The sequence below is a fragment of the Sander lucioperca genome, chromosome 9 (assembly GCF_008315115.2).
Source record: "Sander lucioperca isolate FBNREF2018 chromosome 9, SLUC_FBN_1.2, whole genome shotgun sequence".
Lineage (NCBI taxonomy): Eukaryota > Metazoa > Chordata > Actinopteri > Perciformes > Percidae > Sander > Sander lucioperca.
Window position 1 is genome coordinate 21927100 of NC_050181.1, and position 20132 is coordinate 21947231.

The following is a 20132-nucleotide window of genomic DNA, read 5'->3' on the forward strand; positions in this document are numbered from 1 at the left end:
CAAAAACAAGATTTCAAAGATTTTAAAAGTTCAGCTACTCTTTAGAAATACCTACCCATTGCCATGGTAATCGGTGCTCCAGTCCAGAGAGGGGTGGTGGTTCGGCGTGTGTCGACCCAGCTGATGGTAGTCCACTGATGATGACATCACTGCTCCACCATTAAGCATACCTCCTCCCATTGGCTGGTAGTCAGACTGGAGGGACGGGTGGTAGCCCTGGAATTAAAAATTAAAAAAGTTACTGAATAAAAAAATAAAAAAAATACTTAATACATACAAATTCCTTATGTATGCAGAGTGTGTAAACAGCTGATCACACTGAGAAAAGGAAAACGGACGGCTGGTCAGCCATGTGCTGATGTGCACTCTGCTAACATGAGCTGTGAAAATTCAGAATCATATTCCAGTTGCTGTGACACAGTTGACTGAGATACCAGATGGTGAGCAATGCTTTACAACAATTAGCGTCCAATTGCCGGAATTTCCCCAAAAAATTACACTTCTGAGTCATAACTCAATCAAATCTGAACACAGACAGGATACCCAATATTTTTACACTCAGTTTGTCCATCACAAATTAAAAAAATATATAAATAGATACATTTTTCATAGAAATTGATGCTCCTTAAAACTCTAGAACTGAGAATCATCACATTTTTAAGTTTTCTTCAGTATCAAAGTAATCCAGTGATAGTTGTCTGTACGTCCGTGGGTGGAAACAGCTAATAGCTAATTCGACATTCCTTTAATTTGCCAGATCTAAACACAGGTTAAGCCGGCTACACATGATCCACCGTAAAACCGTGAGGTAGAGGCAAAGCCCAGCGCAGGTGTACGTCATGTGATCATTGCTTCTGTTACTAGTTGCGCCTTGAAAAGTCAGCGGCAACAAGGTCAAAGTTGAAATCATTTGAACTTTGAGCGCAGCGCTCCGCGGCAATTCCGAGTGGTGTGCGACGCCAAGGGCAGCGCTTCCTTTGAGTTGTCTCCACCCCTCTCTCCATAGGAAAACAACATACTAATGTAAACCTTTACAACAGGTTTTTACAGCGGATCATGTGTTGGTGGCTTTAAACTTTGAAAATCTCTGTTTTACCTTATAACCTTTATCTAAAATGGAATTTTATCTCCTATATTTTTTGACATGTAACAGGTTATATTTCGTGGCAAAAGTGGTTAAGTAAAATCCTTTACATTCATCACAGAGCTACGGTGCGGGTCTGAATGTGAGATGCAATCGCAGTAATGATGGCGTGTTTACATCCTGCTTCAACCTGAATAAGTCTATTGACAGCTGATGGTTTTTAGCAAACCAACCTTTAGCATCTCGTTGGTAAAATGGTTTCTGATTAACACGAATATGAATGAATGCAACTGAAATGAAAAGGAGAAAGACATCAGTCATTGGTTCATCAGCACTAATTACAGTCTCTTGAGTGTCTTGCTGATTCTATCATCTGCCAGAGGGGAGGCGGCGAGCTGTGGACGAGTGAAGAGGAGATCAAAAGGTAAGAGGAGAGGAGGAAGCAGGGGAAGAGGAGGAGGAGGAGAAGAAGGAGGTGAGCATGTCTCTAACCATCAGATAGTTGAGGGAGGAGAGAGAGATGGAAAAGAGAAAGATAAGCAAGTGCAGTGACAAGGTACAGTGAGTGTGTGTGTGTGTGTGAGAGAGAGAGAGGGAGACACACAAACACACACTCACACACATAAACAGAGAGAGAGAGAGAGAGAGAGAGATAGAGAGAGAGAGAGAGAGAGAGGGAGGCTGAAAGGGAAGTTAATCTGAGTGTTGTGAGTGAAAGAGGAGAAAGAGGAGGACAGCAGGTGGTTGGGTTCTCCCCCCTCTCCTCCCCCTCTCCTCCTCTACCTCACCTATTCATCCATTGTTGAGCAAATTCTTCTCCTTCACTCCTTCACAAAGACCCCATCTGCCTCTTTTGTCTCTCTCTCTCTCTCTCTCTCTCTCTCTCTCTCTCCCTTCCCCCATCATTTCTCACTCTTTACTCAGAGAAAAAAAAAAGTTTAGCACTCTGTTACTGTGTACTCTCCATCTTTTCCTTCACTTTTTCGTTTGTTTTGTTTGCCCAAAATATGCAAAATGGAAAAAAGAAAAAAGGGGATTATTGGAATGTGGGATTTAAAAGTGCACTATAAAAAGGGGGATCAAATGGGAAGTAAGACTGAGTGGCAATCCATCCCGCCATTTTTAACTATCATAGCATCTCACATCAGACTTAAAACAAATTCATATCACAGCCACTTGTCTCCCTCTTCCTCCTGTTGGGATAGGTTGACTATCAACAGACCAACTCACCGTGGAAAACTGACTGACTATTACATGAGTAGAGAAAAACAGAAGTAGAGAAATAGAGAAGTCTGGCCAAAATGGATTTTCCATTTTTAAAGATTCCCAAACTTTACTACTAAGCCAAGTTCAGACCAAAGATTTGCGATGAGACAAAACCGTTCAAGAATGTTGCAGGGAAAATTTGCAGCGGTCTGAACCGGGCTGTCACCTTTTTCAACAGCCAATCAGCTCGTAACAAGGTCAGCGTGTCAAAATATATTTTTTTATTTTCTCATCAAGAGAGAGGAAGCAGCAGCAGCGGAGGTCAAGTGTGAAAAAAAAAGCTGTGAATCAGAGAAATACAATTTTGTTTTTGCCATTCCATCACTACTAGAAATACATCTGTCGCAAGTATCTTACTATCGCTATCCTATTCATAGTTTAAGACGCTGTAAATGATATCCAGCTACAAAAAAGCCAAGAAAGTCGGAAGTTAGAACTCAAGTACAGAGAGTTGTTGCTATGGAAATGATACACTGTCTCATCACATTGGTGTAAACTGGCCCACTTAATGAGGACCAATGCAAAATATTATTGTATTAGTACAGTTAAAGGAGTAAATCTATGGAACAGCTGTCATCAGGAATTGAAAACATGTGGGACAAAACTGACAAAACTAATAATAATGTACTGAAACAATATGAAAATAGTTGAGCTGAAAGTAAGCAATGGCAAAAAAGGGTGATAAATGAGTAAGCTGTGTTTGTTTTGATCTGGATTGTGCTACTGTGCTGTATATATGATTGTTTTGTATTGTCTTGTTTATTCTTGTTTGTTTACAATCGTCTGAAGTAAGGCAATTATTATTATTATTTTTTTCTCAAACATGATTTGTTTAAAATGGGTAGGCATTATAACCAAGAGCTTCAGCCTACACCTGTCTCAGACTGCTGATATGACTTGTAAAGACATTGTTGTTGGTCGGCTTTATTGTTGTTGCTGAAAGTCAGTCTGAAATAAACAGGTTTCAAGTTTCCGACCGCCGCATTGCAATTTGTTGCAAGTTTCAACTTGTCCCGTTGCAAATTTTCGGTCTAACCTGGGCTTTAAAAACTCTTTAAAAAACGCTTTAAAAGATCTGTTGATTGTCTTCTTGTCGCATCCAAACTATTTCTACTAGTCTGTATGTAATCACACATCCATTTCTACAGTCAGACAGCAAGAAACAGAGGTAAACTAACCCAACAGCAAAGCTGGAGACAACTGGATAATAATTAGGAATAACAGAGATAGGACAGGCTAGATTTCAGTTTTCAATTCAATACAGTTCTAGTCTATTCAGTGCTGCAGTCCTAAATGAAATGCTGATGCATCCTCTCCCACTCTAGCACCCATCTAATTTCCACTGTGTGTGCATTGTCTCCTCTGCTGATATATTCATCTATCTCCATTCACCTCTGTGCAGCTTTTAAATCAGCAAGAAGCTGTTACCTCGAGGAAATGGGCTAACTGTGTGTGTGTGTGTGTGTGTGTGAAATGGTTTGATGCCCGGGAACGTACAAATTGAAGACTACTGAGGACACTATAGCTGTGTCCCAATTCCAAACTAAAGGAAAGTGTTCACACTGGAGTAGTCACAAAATTAGGCCCACTTTAAAAAGGCAGTATACATGCAAGAAGATGGTGGATTTTTTAGGATCCTGTAACCCTTTTCTTTTATTAACCTGTGAGGTCAAAAGTGATCTGTGTTTTAAACCCTTAGTTTGCTTGACTACACAGAAGCTTTCAATATTTACGTTCTCCTGTCTGTGCCTAAAAACATGTATTGCTAACTTTCTAATTAAAAATGTCAGAAGAAAAACTTAAAATCATGAAAAATCCAATATGGTATAATTTGATGGTTTTTAAAAGTTTGCAAAGCATGGATAACTGGACATATGCAATACATTTCATGGCACCTCAAGAGCCACTGTGGAAGATACAAATAGTGGCAAGTTGTATCCAAATCTCAACGGTAGTATTTAAACAGTTAGGCTGATGAATATTCTATATATTATATTATTACATTATAAATATTGTCAACAAATCCCATGAAAAGACCAAAACCAACAATGTACATGTGTTATCAAAGCCTGATATGTATCATTCTTCTGTGCCATAGAGCTCCATTGTTGTCCAGAACCTATTATTAAAAACACATCAGTGAGCCACACTGTTGTACTGGGTGAACACACAAACACTGTAGTTTATTTTGACTCAACTCCAAATTCAACGTCCTGCTGCCCTAAATACTCACTAGAGCACCAAATGTGGATTAATCCGCAGCTAAAAATAGTCCTGAACAAAAGCACAAATTTCCTGCTGTTTGAGTAACCTTTTCTGAACACTACAGGGTCCAGTTGTTAAACTAAATATTTGGGCTTGGGGCTGAGTGCTACGGACAGGTAGGGAAGTCTGAAATTATTTAGAGACAAACTAACTTCATGTCCAACTTACTGAATTATATCAATAACCAACAATTAAACAAAGTTTACAAAGTTATACGATGTACATTCAGTGTGCGACTCACCTGTGTGATGGCGGGCGAGTGCGTCATTCCCAGTGAGTGTCCACTGAGCTGCTGGTGCTTGTGGTGTTGATGGTGCTGGTGGTGTTGATGGTGTGGACTGTGCAGCCCTCCCAGGTGTGCCTGGCTGTGGAGGGGAGGGCTGACCTGGAGAGGAGGGGTGGACGCCGCCACCATGCTGCCAAGGGACAGACCTCCCTGGTGGGGGACGCTGGGCCGCGGCACGGTCCCTCTGGAGGACAGAGCATGGAGCTGGGGGTGGATCTGGGTGTGATGATGGGGCAGGTGCGGGCTGAGGCCAGGGCTTGAGGCGTTGGAAGGGTGCGATTGGTGAGGGTACGGCATGTACATGCTCGGGTGCTGATGAGAAGGGAGGGAGTGAGGGTGGGCCAGTGAGCTGGAGGAATGGTGCTGGCCTGGGTGACCAGAGTAGACTGACGGTTTGGGTGTAAACATTGAGGTAGAGGAAGGTGTGGAGGAAGAGTGGGGCGGCTTCATTTCAGATGGATCATTGTAACTCTGGAGAACAAAAAAAAAACACAACAGAAAATCAGTTTGTAGGTTTCAGATTGACTCAAAGACTGCTTTAAGGCACAAGTTAAATGCCAAGTACTTGAATTATTATTGTGTGCGTGTGTGTGTGTGTGTGTGTGTGTGTGTGTGTGTGTGTGTGTGTGAAGTACCTGTGATACCAGACTGGCTCTGTAGGCAGCCAGTTGTTTCAGATACTCCTTCTTAGCCGTCTCTGTCCTCTTCTTGTACATCTGAAACACAAACGTTTGACTTCTCAACCAGCTACTGGACTATCAACCTTTATTACAGTTAGCAGCATTTAAAAAATGATTTCTACAAATCAATTTAATCAGCAGTACATCATTTGTAAAGTAACCGTTTTTATTTATGTGAACTGAAGCTGTGGACAAGCTGTGAGAATTGTGGCTGCATTAAATCATCGCAGTAACGTAACATGCACTCAGGAATAACCGTCATGGGGCTCATAGTATTTCCCACAGCTGACATAGTTATCTAATACACATAACCACAATAATTAATTCCCCAAGGAACCTACTACAACTCTTCTCTGAACTTTTTAAAATTCAGTTGACGTGCCACTTCTGGCAATTTTGCGAGCCCAGTAATGATCGGTAGTCTCAGTGGTATTGTTAGAGCTGCTGTTTCCCTGCAGAACTGTTGATTCCTGTCACAAAGACAATGTAGCTACTCGCTGTCCGTCTCACTCATCCTTAATGGTTTTACTGAAGAGGACAAACATTTTATTTCTTCCTTTTCTTTCATCATCTGCCCATGCCAAAATTCAGAAACAAGATGAAGGGTCGACAGCCATGCTAGCTTCTCTGTGAGGCTGTACTTAGACACAGGAAGCTACACAGGGAGGATGATGCTAACATGCTGATGTTTACCATCTTATTGTGTTAGCATGCTAACATTGGCTGCTTACAGTAGCACTAAACACAAAGCACAGCTGAAGCTGATAGGAATAGAATAGTTTTAGCTATTTGGTCATAAACCACCACATTTTATTATGGACACATTGACAATTGATCCGGTGGTGGTGCTAGATGAAATTAAAGATATCTCCAAAGTTATTACAATTCTTGCTGTGGGGAACATGAATACATGTATAATACACCAAATTCCATTGCAATCCATCCAATATTTATAGATATTTCAGTCTAAAACGTCAAAGTGCAATCAACATCTTTAGAGCTGTGCTGCTAACATTGCCAAATACTTTAACAGTATTTTCCTAAACAAACCTAATTTTTGTGTCACATTTTACTATTAGTGAATCATTATTTATTAATATAAATGCATTTGGATAACTACCATGTAGATATTCTTCTTAAAATAAGACTTCAAATAACAGTGATGGGCAAGCAGAAAGGCACATAGACATGCAGAATTAAAGATGGAGGATGTACCTGTTTCTCTTCCTCTCCCAGGCCGTCCCACATGGAGGCCACAATCTTTGACACCTCCCCGAAGGTGGCGTTGGGATTCTGGGCCTTGATGTTGGCTTGGGTGTCCCTGAAGAACAAGGCGTACGCAGACACTGGCTTCACTGGCTCATTAGGGTCCTTTCGCTTCTTCTTCTTTGGTGTTTTGGGTTTCTTGGAGATGTCCACTGTTGCTGGCCTCTTCTCTCCTCCGCTGCCCAGCTAAGAGGAGAAGAAGGAGGTTGAGTAGGACACTGGTAGATTGGTATGGTAAGGATGAATATACACTATGGATGGACAGAGGGATGGGTGGACTTTAGTTCTGTAGCACAAATGTATAAAAAAAAAAAAACTAAACTGGGTGGAATGTAAATAACACGATTTGGTAAAAAGAGTGCTGTGTAGTAACTGATAATAGGGATTGACTGATACTGTTTTTTCAAGGTCGATACCGATACCCATTATTAGTAGCTAATGAAACCGATATCTGGAACCGATATGCATTAACAGTGAAAATGACAATCTTTAAGTCAAAATTAACAACACAAAACGTTGATCCTTTAAGCAATAATTTAATAAATTAAAATGTTTAAACATAATACACAGTAAAAGATAGTCAGATAGTGTTGTGGGCAGGACATTGAGTCAGACTCAGTGGTGAGTGAAACCGAAGCAGTTGCAGTGGAGCCAAAGTAGCGCACTTTTAAATTAATTTACTTTATCGGTTATCAGGCAAATAGAACGCAGATCCAGAAAATCCGCAAACTGCCAAAAACGGCCTGATAATAAGCCTATCCCTAATTGATATTAACATCAAAAAACGATATCTTCCATTCTATTATTACTAACCTGACATTTTAACTATTCACACCTCTAGTGGTGTCTTTGATGACTCTCACGTGATCTCAACCTCTTCTTGTTTGATGTCAAGTTATGACTCAATCACAGAGATCATCTAAGATCAGTGATTCAAAATCATCAAGACTACACACAACAGTCTGTCTGTATCTACACTAGATTATTTCAGCCAGAGTACTGTTTAGGAATATTGTAAGCACCCCTGCACTATGCAATACAAAATCAACGCAGTTACATGTGTGTAGTTTATTCAAAAACATTGTTTTGATGCCAACCAAGAGTGGCTGCACGAAAAGAGCAAGTGAAGTGAAAGCAATTTCCTACTAATTTCACAGGATGCTTTCTCGAACGAACCATGTAATTTGGCACAAATTAAATAGAGACAGTGTTCAACTGGTGTACTTAATTACCAACTAATGAATTCCAATTAAATGCTAAGACAATCTTTAAGTCGGTGCACAGCAGTTCATCTGACCAAGCAGAAATGTGAAATATGTCTACAGACAACCAAATACCAATACTACAATAATAATATGAAGAATTAAGTTTACAATGATAACAATGAATTGGAAATCAACAACTGCTATAGTATAATAGCTAACATTAAATAACCTCAGAACTTTGTTCCTTATTTTACCCCAAAACTAGTTTGAATACATACTGTAGTTCTTAACAGGCAGTGGTGGAACAAGTATTCAGATTCTTTACTGTAAAATGACTAATACCACACTGTAAAAAATACAAGTAAAAGGGCCGCATTGAAAATGTTACTTAAGTAAAAGTATGTAAGTATCATCAGGAAAATGTACTTAAAGTATTAAAAGTAAAAATACTCAATGTGGATTAACCCTCACATTTTAAAAACTGGAAACGATCCAAACAGTTCTGTGTTTAATGGTCTCATCATTTCATCTGTACTTGTAGGCCGTTATATTGTTGGGTAGTTTCATTATTAATAAAACATAGTATTTTATTAACTACATGTGTTTTGTGTGCAAAAATCTTAATTGTAAAGTAACTAGTAACTAAAGCTGTCAGATGAATGTAGTGGAGTAAAAAGTACAATATTTCTCTCTGAAATGTAGCGGAGTAGAAGTAGAAAATGGCATGAAAAGAAAAGACTCAAGTACAAGTACAAGTAGCTCAAATTTGTACTTAAGTAGATGTACTTAGTTACATTCCACCACTGTTTACAAGACACTTTTAAGAAATTATTATTAAGGAAATGACAGAACTGTAAAAAAAAAAAAATAGTTACAAACATCTGTATTGATTAAAATTGAAAATTGCAGCTCCCTTTGACTTACTATGATTAGGTAGCCATGTCCCGGATGACTGAGATATGCACATTCTTCTGATTTTCACCTCTATTTGTCTTAGTCAGAGGGATAATATGTCTAATGTGTGTTCTGTATCACTGCAGCCAGATACAGCAGCTTAATTTACCTCAACCACCCACTCATGTTTTGTAGCTATGTAATACATGCTGAACTATAGCTCAGCTTGCTATCACAGCTTAAAAAGGCATGTTAGCCAAAATGGCTTCCTAGTATGAAATACATTCTGTATTTCTTGACCTTTAACAACATGATATCAAGCAGAACTGTATTTTTACAGTCTATGAGCAGAACATAGTTTTAGGAGCCAGAGTTCACTGCTGAAGAAATTCAACAAAGTGCATCAGATGCTTCACTTTGCTAACTGTTGTTGGTGCTAACGGTGTAGATAAAGAGCAACACTGTTTTGATTGTTGACTACTACACCTTTATTTCTGATGTCTGACAACAATCTTTGAAAAAAATATTTTTTTAAATAAAAAGAAGAACAATACAGCAGTTGACTGATGGGTGTTTCTGTAACCAACAACTAACCCTAACCCTAACTTTAGCAACATGAATTGTGTGTTCTTGGAGGATCCATTACTTGTCAGGTTAAGCAGATGAAATATGATCAAATGTGGCCCTTTAAATGACCAATGTTTGAATGGTGCTATACAAATAAACCTGCCTTACCAAATATAGAATTTGCTCATAATTACTAAAAGCTGAAATATATACGCAAGTAAAGGTTAAAGTTACATGTTGTGTAGCTTTACAAAAGCAGCCATTGTTTAGATGTATAGAAGTATATTATAAAGGTATATGCAAATTTTGTTTTCTATTCTGTGTGCTTCCTGAAGCAATAAACTACCTGTATAGTGCTTATAATGTTGCCTATATACAAGCCATTCTTCTAAACATAACCAATGAGAATAATACAGTTGGTAAATATTATTCAGTAGTACAGTAATGGTTTCATTTTTTCCAGAATATGAACAGTCAGTTTGGTGCAGAGTGCTTGTTTCAGTGTGAGTTATCTAACAGTGAGGGAGCTGATTACCATCTAGTTGATATGCAGGGAGAATGGGTCTTTTATGACACATAACATTAACATAACAACTATCCACTGTACACACACACACACACACACACACAGAGCAGAACAGATATGGTTGCTAGAGCCCAGCGAGATATGACTCATAGAAACAGGAGATACAATGTCTGTGTGTGTTTTGTTTTTTTACCCTGAGTCCGTCATCATTCTCGTCCTCATGTGCTGAACTGGAGGGAGATGGCGTTGCGGATTTACTTCCAGGAGGTGAAGGAGAACTATGGGTAACAGAGTTTCCACTGAGTCCCAGCTGCGATTGGTTGATGGTGGACAACTGACTTTGCTGGCTCATGCCGGATTGGCTCCTGGGTCCAAGCGCAGCTTCGATTGGCTGTTGGCTGCTGGTAAACCGAGAATCAGAGTTCACCATCTGCTGCATCTGTTGCAAAGACAACAAGTGATAATGACAGTTAGTATATGAAAGCAAAAATCTGATTTCATGTGGCGTTTGATGACTTGATGGGTATGTTTTTTTTGCAACATCTACAAACATCTACAACAGTCTACGTTGTCCAATCAGAATCCCGTTTCAAGTTATTTGTTGCCATTACTTCATGTAGATCATGATAAAACAACTTGGACAGACATCTAATTTAATATAGGTTGAAGAAGCGTTATTGAAGAAATATCAACTGGACATAGGCAGTAGCAAATGGGTTACATTCTAAATAAAACTGGCATTGAAAACCAAAGCTAAACTTTTTTTCCCACTCTTGGGTAGGGCCGCACAATATATATATATATATTTTTTTTTTATCTTCATCACAATATCAACTGGTGCAATAAACACATCGCAAAAGGCTTGACATATCGCGGAAGACACTCAGTGATTTTTTGTGTTTATCAGTAGAAAACTGCACTTTAAAATGTCATTCTTTACTTAGTGCTGCTTTTTATATTCAATTCATTGCTCAATTTGTTCAATAAAAGAATGTTGGAAATTATTTTCTTTCATTTGTTTTAAATTCAACAAGCAGTTTGTTGTATTTTAACAGAATACTGAAAGCAGCAGAACTGATTACACTTTAAAATCTGTTTATTTATCGCAAGTAATATCCTTATCGCGATATTCAACAACGTTAACACATATAGCATATTTTCCTCATATTGTGCAGCCCTACTCTTGGGTCCTTCTTGGTCCACTTTAAAGCTACAACATGCACCTTTTTGTCTTGTGGCAGGGAATGTATAGCTAGTCCTACTCTGTTGCTCAGGTTTTTAGTAAACACGTCATTCATCATGATGAGGCTGAGGTAACTGCCAACCATGAAACCACTAAAGCAATGTCAATATTCTGGTTTGACCCACTTTTAGCTTCACTAATCTTTATTTTCTGCTTTCTGCTATTGTTGTTATTGCCATGTCTTCTGCTTGTTTGATAGCCATTACCAAGCATTTTAAAGTCCTGCACCTGTAAGATCGTAGCTGGCTACCTGAGGTTACTTTTCAGTAAATTTAAATTGGCACAGCGATCACATTTAAAGCCCCTAAGTGTACAATATTTCTCAATGATTCTGTACAAAATTGTACAGTGGCTGTAAACCAGTGAGAACATTACAGTGTAAGCTGTTTTTTATATGAGGGTTCTACCCACTATTCGGTGCCTATAAAAAAAAAATCCATCATTTTATTATTTCATCTGAAGGAGGGCTTGTTAAACTGCAGTTCAATTTTTTGTGTCGAGGATAAAAAGGTTTCCTCAGATCAGGTCAATGCTGTACTGCACAGAATACACATTTGTTCAGAGTTATAATTATAGCATTACTCACGGGAGTCACATACAAAATATGATGTGTTTAATAGGGCTGTGCAATTGATCAAATTTTAATCGTGATCAAGATTTTGGCCCCCAACGATCACAAAAACAATGTAATCGAGAAAAACTATTATTCTGCACATTACGTTTTGCAAGTAAACTCTTATTTTATCTTGTGTTCTGAGCGAGGAAAAAAGTTCAAACAGGAAGTATTAAGGGGAATTTCATAGTTCAAGGTGTTTTCATTGTTTATTTGTTTCACTGTTTCACTGTTTAATAAATGCAACATCTTTCCAAAAGTCAATGAATAATCGTCTTAAATTATTGTGATTTCAATATTGACCAAAATAATCGTGATTATGATTTTTTTCCATAGTCGAGCAGCCCTAGTGCTTAACCCAACATGTTCACAATATAACAACTTTATGAGATGGTATGTCCAATGAATTGACAGCTCGTTCCACTGCCCCCAAATAGGAAAAGAAAATCAATCAACTTAATGTAAGTGTCAGTGTTGCCCTGAAATCAGGATTGGATCTTGGATTCCATACTGGACTGGACTGGTGTGCAAAAAAAACTTATCTGAGCTGTCTCATGTTCATGTAACAGAGCTGGGCTCTGACACAGAGTCTTTCTTTGCTTGACAGGTTTTGTACAGTGTGCAGCAGTCCAGGATTCACTAATAATGAAATGTGATAGTAACCGTGGCAACAGGCATTACAGGTGAGAGTGATATGAGAGAAGACAGGATCAGAAGTCATTTTAACATCAATTCCCGCCCGTGTGTAAAAACATCAATAGAGATTCTAAACTCCATTTGCTACACTCGGCAGAAGTTGTTTCACAACTTTCTCTGGAAGAAACATTTAGGCGTCCACAGACGCAGACTGAATAGATACAAGCGCTGGTTTATTTCCTTGTGCATCCATGTCCTCAATAATTTGTCAGAAAGCTGATGTACTGCAGGATATAAAGTGACCAGACAGTTTTACTGTCACACCTGTGTCATGAATGCACGCACAATCCAAAACAAATGTCTCCCAAGGGACAATGTGGGAAATCTTGAATAAATCTCATAAAACGGAATAAAATGTCAACATGCCTGAATTGATCTGTATACAATCAAATAAAGTGACGGACATTTTTAATGTCAAATGAATCATGTCAAAATGAATGTTAACATAACAGTGTCTCTGCCATGAAGCAAGAAGCAACAAAGCACCTATTTCTGTTTAAAGTAGTTTTGGACAAATAGGAGAATGTTATTGCATGGTATATTTTGGTGTTTGATCCTTCCTGTTCACAAGCCCCTTCTGTCCCCCACAGTGTAGCGTAGTTCAGTATTGACTGGCAGTGCCGAAATGTCTCGCAGTGAGTCAGCCATCAGTGATGTTCTGTCCATTTCTCAGGAAAACAAAAGCTAAACCAAAATTATATCTAACACCCTCGGCATGGGAACTTTGACACCAATCGTCACAAATATGAAGATAGGGACACGGTTGATGATGTGTATTTAGAGTTTCCTCTTAGTAAGCATCAAATAATAGCGGATGTGGCATTACCTGAACGTATTTACTGGCAGCAGCCTTTGAATACTGCTGTGGTATTTAGATGGAACACCGAGTGACATTTCTCTAACATGGGAAGAGGTTTCAGATTGACGTATGCGCTGGTAGAAATGCTGAAAAATAATAACTGTGGTTCGGCAATGGTTGGTTTGGGACTTCAATAAATGTCACATTAGTCAACAGGCAAAATATCCTACTGTCATAATTCTCCAGAGAGCTTTGACTGTTTGCCAAAACAATTTAAGTTTAAATAGGTTACATTGTTTGACGACCTGAGAACCAAGCTGACCTATTGACGATGCATTTATTTGAATAAGAAAAATACTTTAAAACAATCAAAACTTTTTGTCTTTTTCCATTTCGTTTTTGAAAATATGTTTTCGCAGATTAACCCTTGTGTTGTCTTCCCGTCGACCATGCAACTTCTTGTTTTTCTGGGTCAAATTTTAAATTGACATTTTGTTTTCCAACGTTTGGTCTGTTTGGTTTCGACACTTTTGTCGGTTTTCCCGATGTTTTTGTCACGTTTTTCGACGTTTTTGTTACTTGTCGCGTAGTTTTTGCTGACGTATTTTTGTCGCTTTTTTCGATATTTTTGTTGATTTCTGTGCTTCTTTTGACGGTTTCGTTGTTTTTTTCCCCATGTTTTTTGTCACTATTTTCAACATTCTTTTATAAATTTTCTTTCAAATGCTATGAAATTGAATAAAACACCCAAAGTCAATGAAAGTAGTGAACTGATCATTTATTTTACTTGTGAAGAGCGTTTTATGGAACCATCCATGTTATTTTTTTTGACAATTTGGTTGAAAGAAACCCAAATTTCTGATATAGAAACTTTTTGAAAATGGGTCAAATTTGACCCGAGTACAACAGGAGGGTTAAATGTAATGACTGAAAATTCTTATAAGTGACTACATTGTAGTTTATATTATTATAATAACTGTATGTAATATATGATTAAGCTGTCGATATGTTAAATAATAAAAAAATCTTAACTTAAAATGCACTAAAGAAAAATGTGGAGTAAGAAATGTAAGAAATGGAAAGGAGTTTTTTTTCCATTGTAGTGTTCAGTGGTTTAGGTAATAGTATCACAATGTTGACAGGAACAGGAGGTCACAAGGTCACAAAACAACATCTAGGTGCTAAACATAACATTATCGCAATTTAAAAACACTTCTGGAACTAAAAGCATCACCAGTGGAAACAAATATTTATCAGATTTTCCTTTGGGGGGAGTCTCAAAAACATTTCTGACAATGGCCGAAGAGAAAAACAGAGGGGGAACCCCTGAGGAAAGCAGGGCGAGTAATGACTGACTCATGTCTCGAGAAGGAAAAAAGCTTTGGCTGTACACAGGATGCTCACATCTTCACATAGGTTTGGTTGATGACAGGATTTCAATGTAAAAAAGTACAGCGGTAAAATTCTGAATCTGTTCTTCATTTTAGACTGGAAAATCTTTTTTTTTTATTTCATGAATGAGTTTGCCCAGTTGTCGTGGAACTGTAGATGTTAACATTTCCATTTGAGTTATGTCTCATTGTTGTTATGCCATAAAATGATGCTGATCATGACTTCGATGCCATTGTGGTTACTTGTGGTTACTATCCCTCAGACTCAAAATGTCAACATTTTCTAAAATAAAACTATACTAAAAATCTAAATAGATTCAGACGTATTCGAAGACGTGGAAACTCAAGAAACAAAATGTGTTTATTTTCTAAAATAAAACTATAATAAAAATCAAAATAGATTTAGACGTATTCGAACTTTGACATAACAAAACTATATTGACCTTCAAGGTAATTTTTTTTTTTTTTTTTAAAGATTTTTGGTCACATCAGTCTAATAGACACACATTGATAGGGAAATTGGGTCCAGGTTGATATTATTAATATTAGGACTAGGGCTGTAGCTAACGATTATTTTCACAATTGACTAATCTGCTGATTATTTTCTCGGTTAATCATTTGGTCTGTAAAACACTTAACACTATAGTTAAACGTAAACATCAACATCATAACATAACAAGGGTTATTATGAACCAACCAGGTAAGAAGAACAAAATCACAGAGATGGCAGCCAAAAGTAAAATAGAGACACACACACACACACACACACACACACACACACACACACACACACAGACTTGAATCTTTCTACCCCCCCCCCCCCCCCACACCCAGATTAGGCTGAGCCAGACATGGTTGCTAGGCAACCATCATTCATGGACTGGCAGTAAATGAATGTTAGTATGAGAATATAAAAGCGAGGTAGGGAGAAGGAGAGAGAGAAAAGGTAGAACTGAGACAGACAGATGGAAAACAAGACCTTTCCTTCAGGCCACTAAAATAATTGTCTCCTCTGTTACACAGCTAACAGTCACACTCCAAGAGAACAAAATCTGGATTTAATGAAATGTATTAAAAAACCCTGTCTGGTGTTTCATAGTCATTCTAATTCAACCACAGTCAGGGCTTTCATGAGGCTTCAAGCTGACACTTCATATTACAGCAGGTGGATTTAATATGGAGATGGAGACAACAGATAGAAAGATTGAGAGATCAAGAGTGGGAGGTGAGAAGTTTCATTTTCAGTAAAATGGGAGAAATCTTTATTACAGATACTGACACATATATGCCTTTGTCACCCCACTGAATACTCCGATTTTATGGCAGTTGAAGTAACCACTGTCTATGAAGGAGACACTTTCATTTCTTTACTGTATGACACAGTCAGCCACATCTGAATGTCACAGCTAAAAGCAAGATTTTCACTTTACTGTGAAATGAAGACTTAAAATATGAGGAAAATGTCACATCGACCAGCTGCCATGATTCAAATAACAGTGCCCCGGGCAATAGTCCATTTCACACAGTTAAGGTGAATAAAAATATGAAAGAATATAGTTAAAATATATTAGCTAGCTGTCAGTTCAGATCTTAAGACTCACTGAGATCCTCGAGCTTCTTCCAATAAGTAAAGTCAAAGTATCTTTGAGCAAGACACAAATTGATAGTCCACCCTAAAATATTTTTTTTAAGTATCAAGCACAATCCAAGGTGACTGTTCAAAGTGTGTAGTCCCAGTTAGGTAGCAGCAGCAGCTTCAATTCATCTCAGTTTCAATTATTTCATTTTATTCGTTTTATGTTTTTACAGTGATAAAAGTATCTAAACCTTCATACAGTGTTTCTCCTATAATTGTACAGGCCTGGCGGGCCGCCAGGTCAATGGGAACCCCCAACAGGCCAGAAAAATAATTTTTTAATGCCAAAAATAAGACCAAATATCGATTGTTTTTCCTCTATATGAATTCTGCAGGGGCGCAGCACCGTGAACTTCAGCGCCGCACTGTAATGAGTTCATGAACGAGGCAACTGTTTGTGTTTGTGCATTAGTTCATGTCTGTAACAGCAGGACAGTCGAGTGTGTTAACTAAACTATTAAGCCGGTTAAAACATTGTCAGTTACAAACAGGCGCGATAGTGAATGACACGCTAACGTGATGAAGTATTCTATGTTTTTACTGTAGCTGAGCTGGACCAGAGGATAATCAGTTAAAACAGTTCGATGACGCTGTTTTGCCTTCGTTGTTCAAGTTTGCTGGAAGTGATGTAATGTAGCGTTTCATGTGGAGTGAGCCCTGTGCCGGACTCTATTAAAAACAAGGCCTTTTAAATGCTACATTGCTTGTAGCATTTAAAAAAAAGAATCAATCAAACCGATTAATCGAATCGCTACAATCGCGATTCATTTAATAGTAGACAACTAATGGATTAATCTTTGCAGCTCTATTTGTCATTAATATGTGAGATCATTTATGAGCACTCACCACAGACAGTGTACTGGTCATTGGGCCGCCATCCGGACTGAATGTGCCACCATCTTGGTTCAACATAGCATTTCCATCTTGGCTACCAGGCATGCCAGGCAGATCCATGCCCTGCAGCTGGTAGGGGTGGTGTGGAGCTGAGCTGGAGGGGGGGTCCAGAGGGTGGTACGGCCCAGAGCGGGAATCGTGGGGGAGGTGGGGGGGCAGCATGTGGTCTGGAAGGGTGGGGGGAGTGATGGGCGGGATGTTGAAGTCCTCATCGCCCAAACCTTGCACTGAGTATGACTAAAGAGAGACAAGATTGGAGGAAATACAATTAAAGACACCTGTTAAACTATACTTTTTAAAAAAGTTTTTAATCGTATTCGCTACATGGTTGTTTTCCTTACTAACTCTTCACTGATGAGGGACAAAGTCAAGTTTCGGGAAGCTGACGTTTCCTGATAAAGCTTGAAAATCAATAAGATTTACATAGGGGACTATAGGAGACCAAAGTGGCATGAAACATTAATGTCAGAGATAATAGATGGAAGAGATGGAAAAACTGCCCATCGCCAATCACCATTACCTCAGAATGCTATACCCAGTCTGAACGACAGCTCTGTGTTGTGTCGTGTAGTCATTCTTCCTCAGCTCCTATCACAGACTAATTATCAATAATGATATTCTCAGGCTTAAAAGAAAGAGCAAATAGCAACACACACATGGCTGACACACACCGTCTGCCTCATTCATCAACAGAACACAGTCATTTATATGTACAAGTCCCCTTTTGCCTAAGAGAATACACACAGGGCAGATCTTTGTGCGTGGAAATGTATCAAGGCTAATCTGACATGCAAAAAGAAAACCAGTAGCAGTATGATAATTATTCTGAGAGCAAAGACGAGAGGGAGACATGGAGAGGGAAATGGAGTGAGAGAATCATGCAAGAGAAGAGTGAGAGATACGAGGGTGAAAAGAGAGAGGGGCAGTGATAGAGAAGCCCTCTCATACTAATCTGACAGAGGAGATCTTTTATAGAGACTGACAGCCTTTTCTGCTTGGCTAGCCACCCCAGTCTCTCCCTCTCATACTCTTTTGCTCTTCATCTCTCACCATCCTTCTCCTTCCTCCCCTCTTTTGCCCTATTGCTTTTCTACTCTCATCCTCAATTTCTCTTTCATCTCTCTCACTCTGTCGTTCTCTCATACTCTTTTCTACTCTATCTCAAACCCATATGCGGTGTTGGGTTATGAGTTGCGTGACTTGAGAGCTGAGTGATGAGTCAGGAGTCGAGTTATGTTATTTATATGCTGACTATGTCATTAACAGCCACTGTGCTAAACCACAATTGGAGTTCGTATCTTCACCACTTTAAAATAAAATGTAGGAAACGTGCAATATGGAAAATGATCACACCTTGCACCCTAACAACTAAAAATGCTTCCCATGATTAATTCACAAGGATCTAATTCTAATCGGGCAACTGACTTGGGCAAACTGTAAATGTTTCCCCTCCTTCAGTGGTGCTGTAAAAAGCTACAGTGGGAAGGAGACCAAGAGTGTCAGAGCTCCATTGTGTGTGTCTATTTTCACACACATCTACAACTAGAACCAGTTTCCTGCAACTTAATTAAAGTGCTACACATCTTTCACCTACTGTATGCATACTGTATGTAATCATTAGGGCTACAAGACAACAGACTATTACATCCTGAGGATGCTGTTGATGTAATCCCTTGCAGCTGGATTCTCGCGATATCACATATCATATGTAAATCCCTCTTGTCAGGCTTTAAGTAATGTTTTTGTGTCCGAACAGCAGCGGACCGGACCAATCAGCGTCCACTAAGGAGCTACTGGCAGCTATGGTTTAGGTGTGTGTGACGGCTGCGACTGTTTGTTTAAAACAACAATGGCGAACTAACAGACAGATGGTTCATCCAATCACCTGCCAGGTATGTTTTTGGAAGTACCTGCCTTTTCCCAAACAGTTTCCAATGACGGCTTCTCAGATAGTTCTGTGTAACAAACCATCTGGCATGTCACGTTAATTGATGTAGTGGATCTCACAGATTATTTGTAAAGTTCTCTTCTCAAAGAGTTCTTCTCAGCCCTGGCCAACTCCAGTCATCTGAGCCAGTGGTGCTGTAATCAGATTCCAATCAGTCCCAAACATGTCTGAATCTTATAAGCTACTGAATACTTAATTGTGAAATGTAATCACTAGTGAAATCTTAATGTTGAAATTGAAGTACCATTGAATGTATAGCTCTGAATTTTTTTTTTACTTTAAAAACCATCAGTCTAAATGTATGTGGTCTGAATTCCCGTCTGGTCAATTCCAAGTTGTTCAACTTCAAAAACATAATTCCCACTGTATATATTTTTTTCAGTTCACAGATTCACATGGACACTTCAAGTACTTTATATTCAAAAACTATATTTAGATTGCCAAAATTCAATCAGCTCAATTCGGACCTAAAAATTGTGATTCGAGTCAAAAACATCTGGCTGCTCAGATTGGCTTGGTCAGATTCAGATCCTAGAATTTAAGATTGAAGACTGACTGAAGACTGAAAATCCGGGATACCAAGGATAAGCAATCGATCCTGGATGGAATCGATCAGTTACGCTCTTAAGATTTAAATCTCTATAGCCAATATTTGCTTCCGTACATTTAAACATGTTTATTAGGACTGGGCGATAGAGAGAAAATCAGATATCACGATATTCTTGACCAAATACCTCGATATCGATTTTGCAGCGATATTGTAGGGTTGACAATTGGTGCTTTAACAAAATATCTTCAAACTTAGATTTTAGATAAATAATCATCAGTAATGTGGACATAATGTCTAAGTGGGGAAAAGGCAAATAATAGAAC

At 38.6% G+C, this 20132-nt stretch overlaps 1 protein-coding gene across 1 annotated transcript in view; it reads right to left on the bottom strand.

Annotated features, from left to right (window-relative positions):
- Positions 1 to 20132, bottom strand: part of tox (thymocyte selection-associated high mobility group box) — a 51034-nt gene that overhangs the window by 2595 nt on the left and 28307 nt on the right. Inside the window, exons 4-9 of the mRNA XM_031310368.2 lie at positions 17264 to 17548; positions 10233 to 10478; positions 6797 to 7033; positions 5537 to 5617; positions 4857 to 5372; positions 56 to 216 (exon numbers count right to left, since the gene is read on the bottom strand). Coding sequence (XP_031166228.1) covers positions 56 to 216; positions 4857 to 5372; positions 5537 to 5617; positions 6797 to 7033; positions 10233 to 10478; positions 17264 to 17548 — 1526 coding nt within the window. The remainder of the gene's footprint in view (positions 1 to 55; positions 217 to 4856; positions 5373 to 5536; positions 5618 to 6796; positions 7034 to 10232; positions 10479 to 17263; positions 17549 to 20132) is intronic.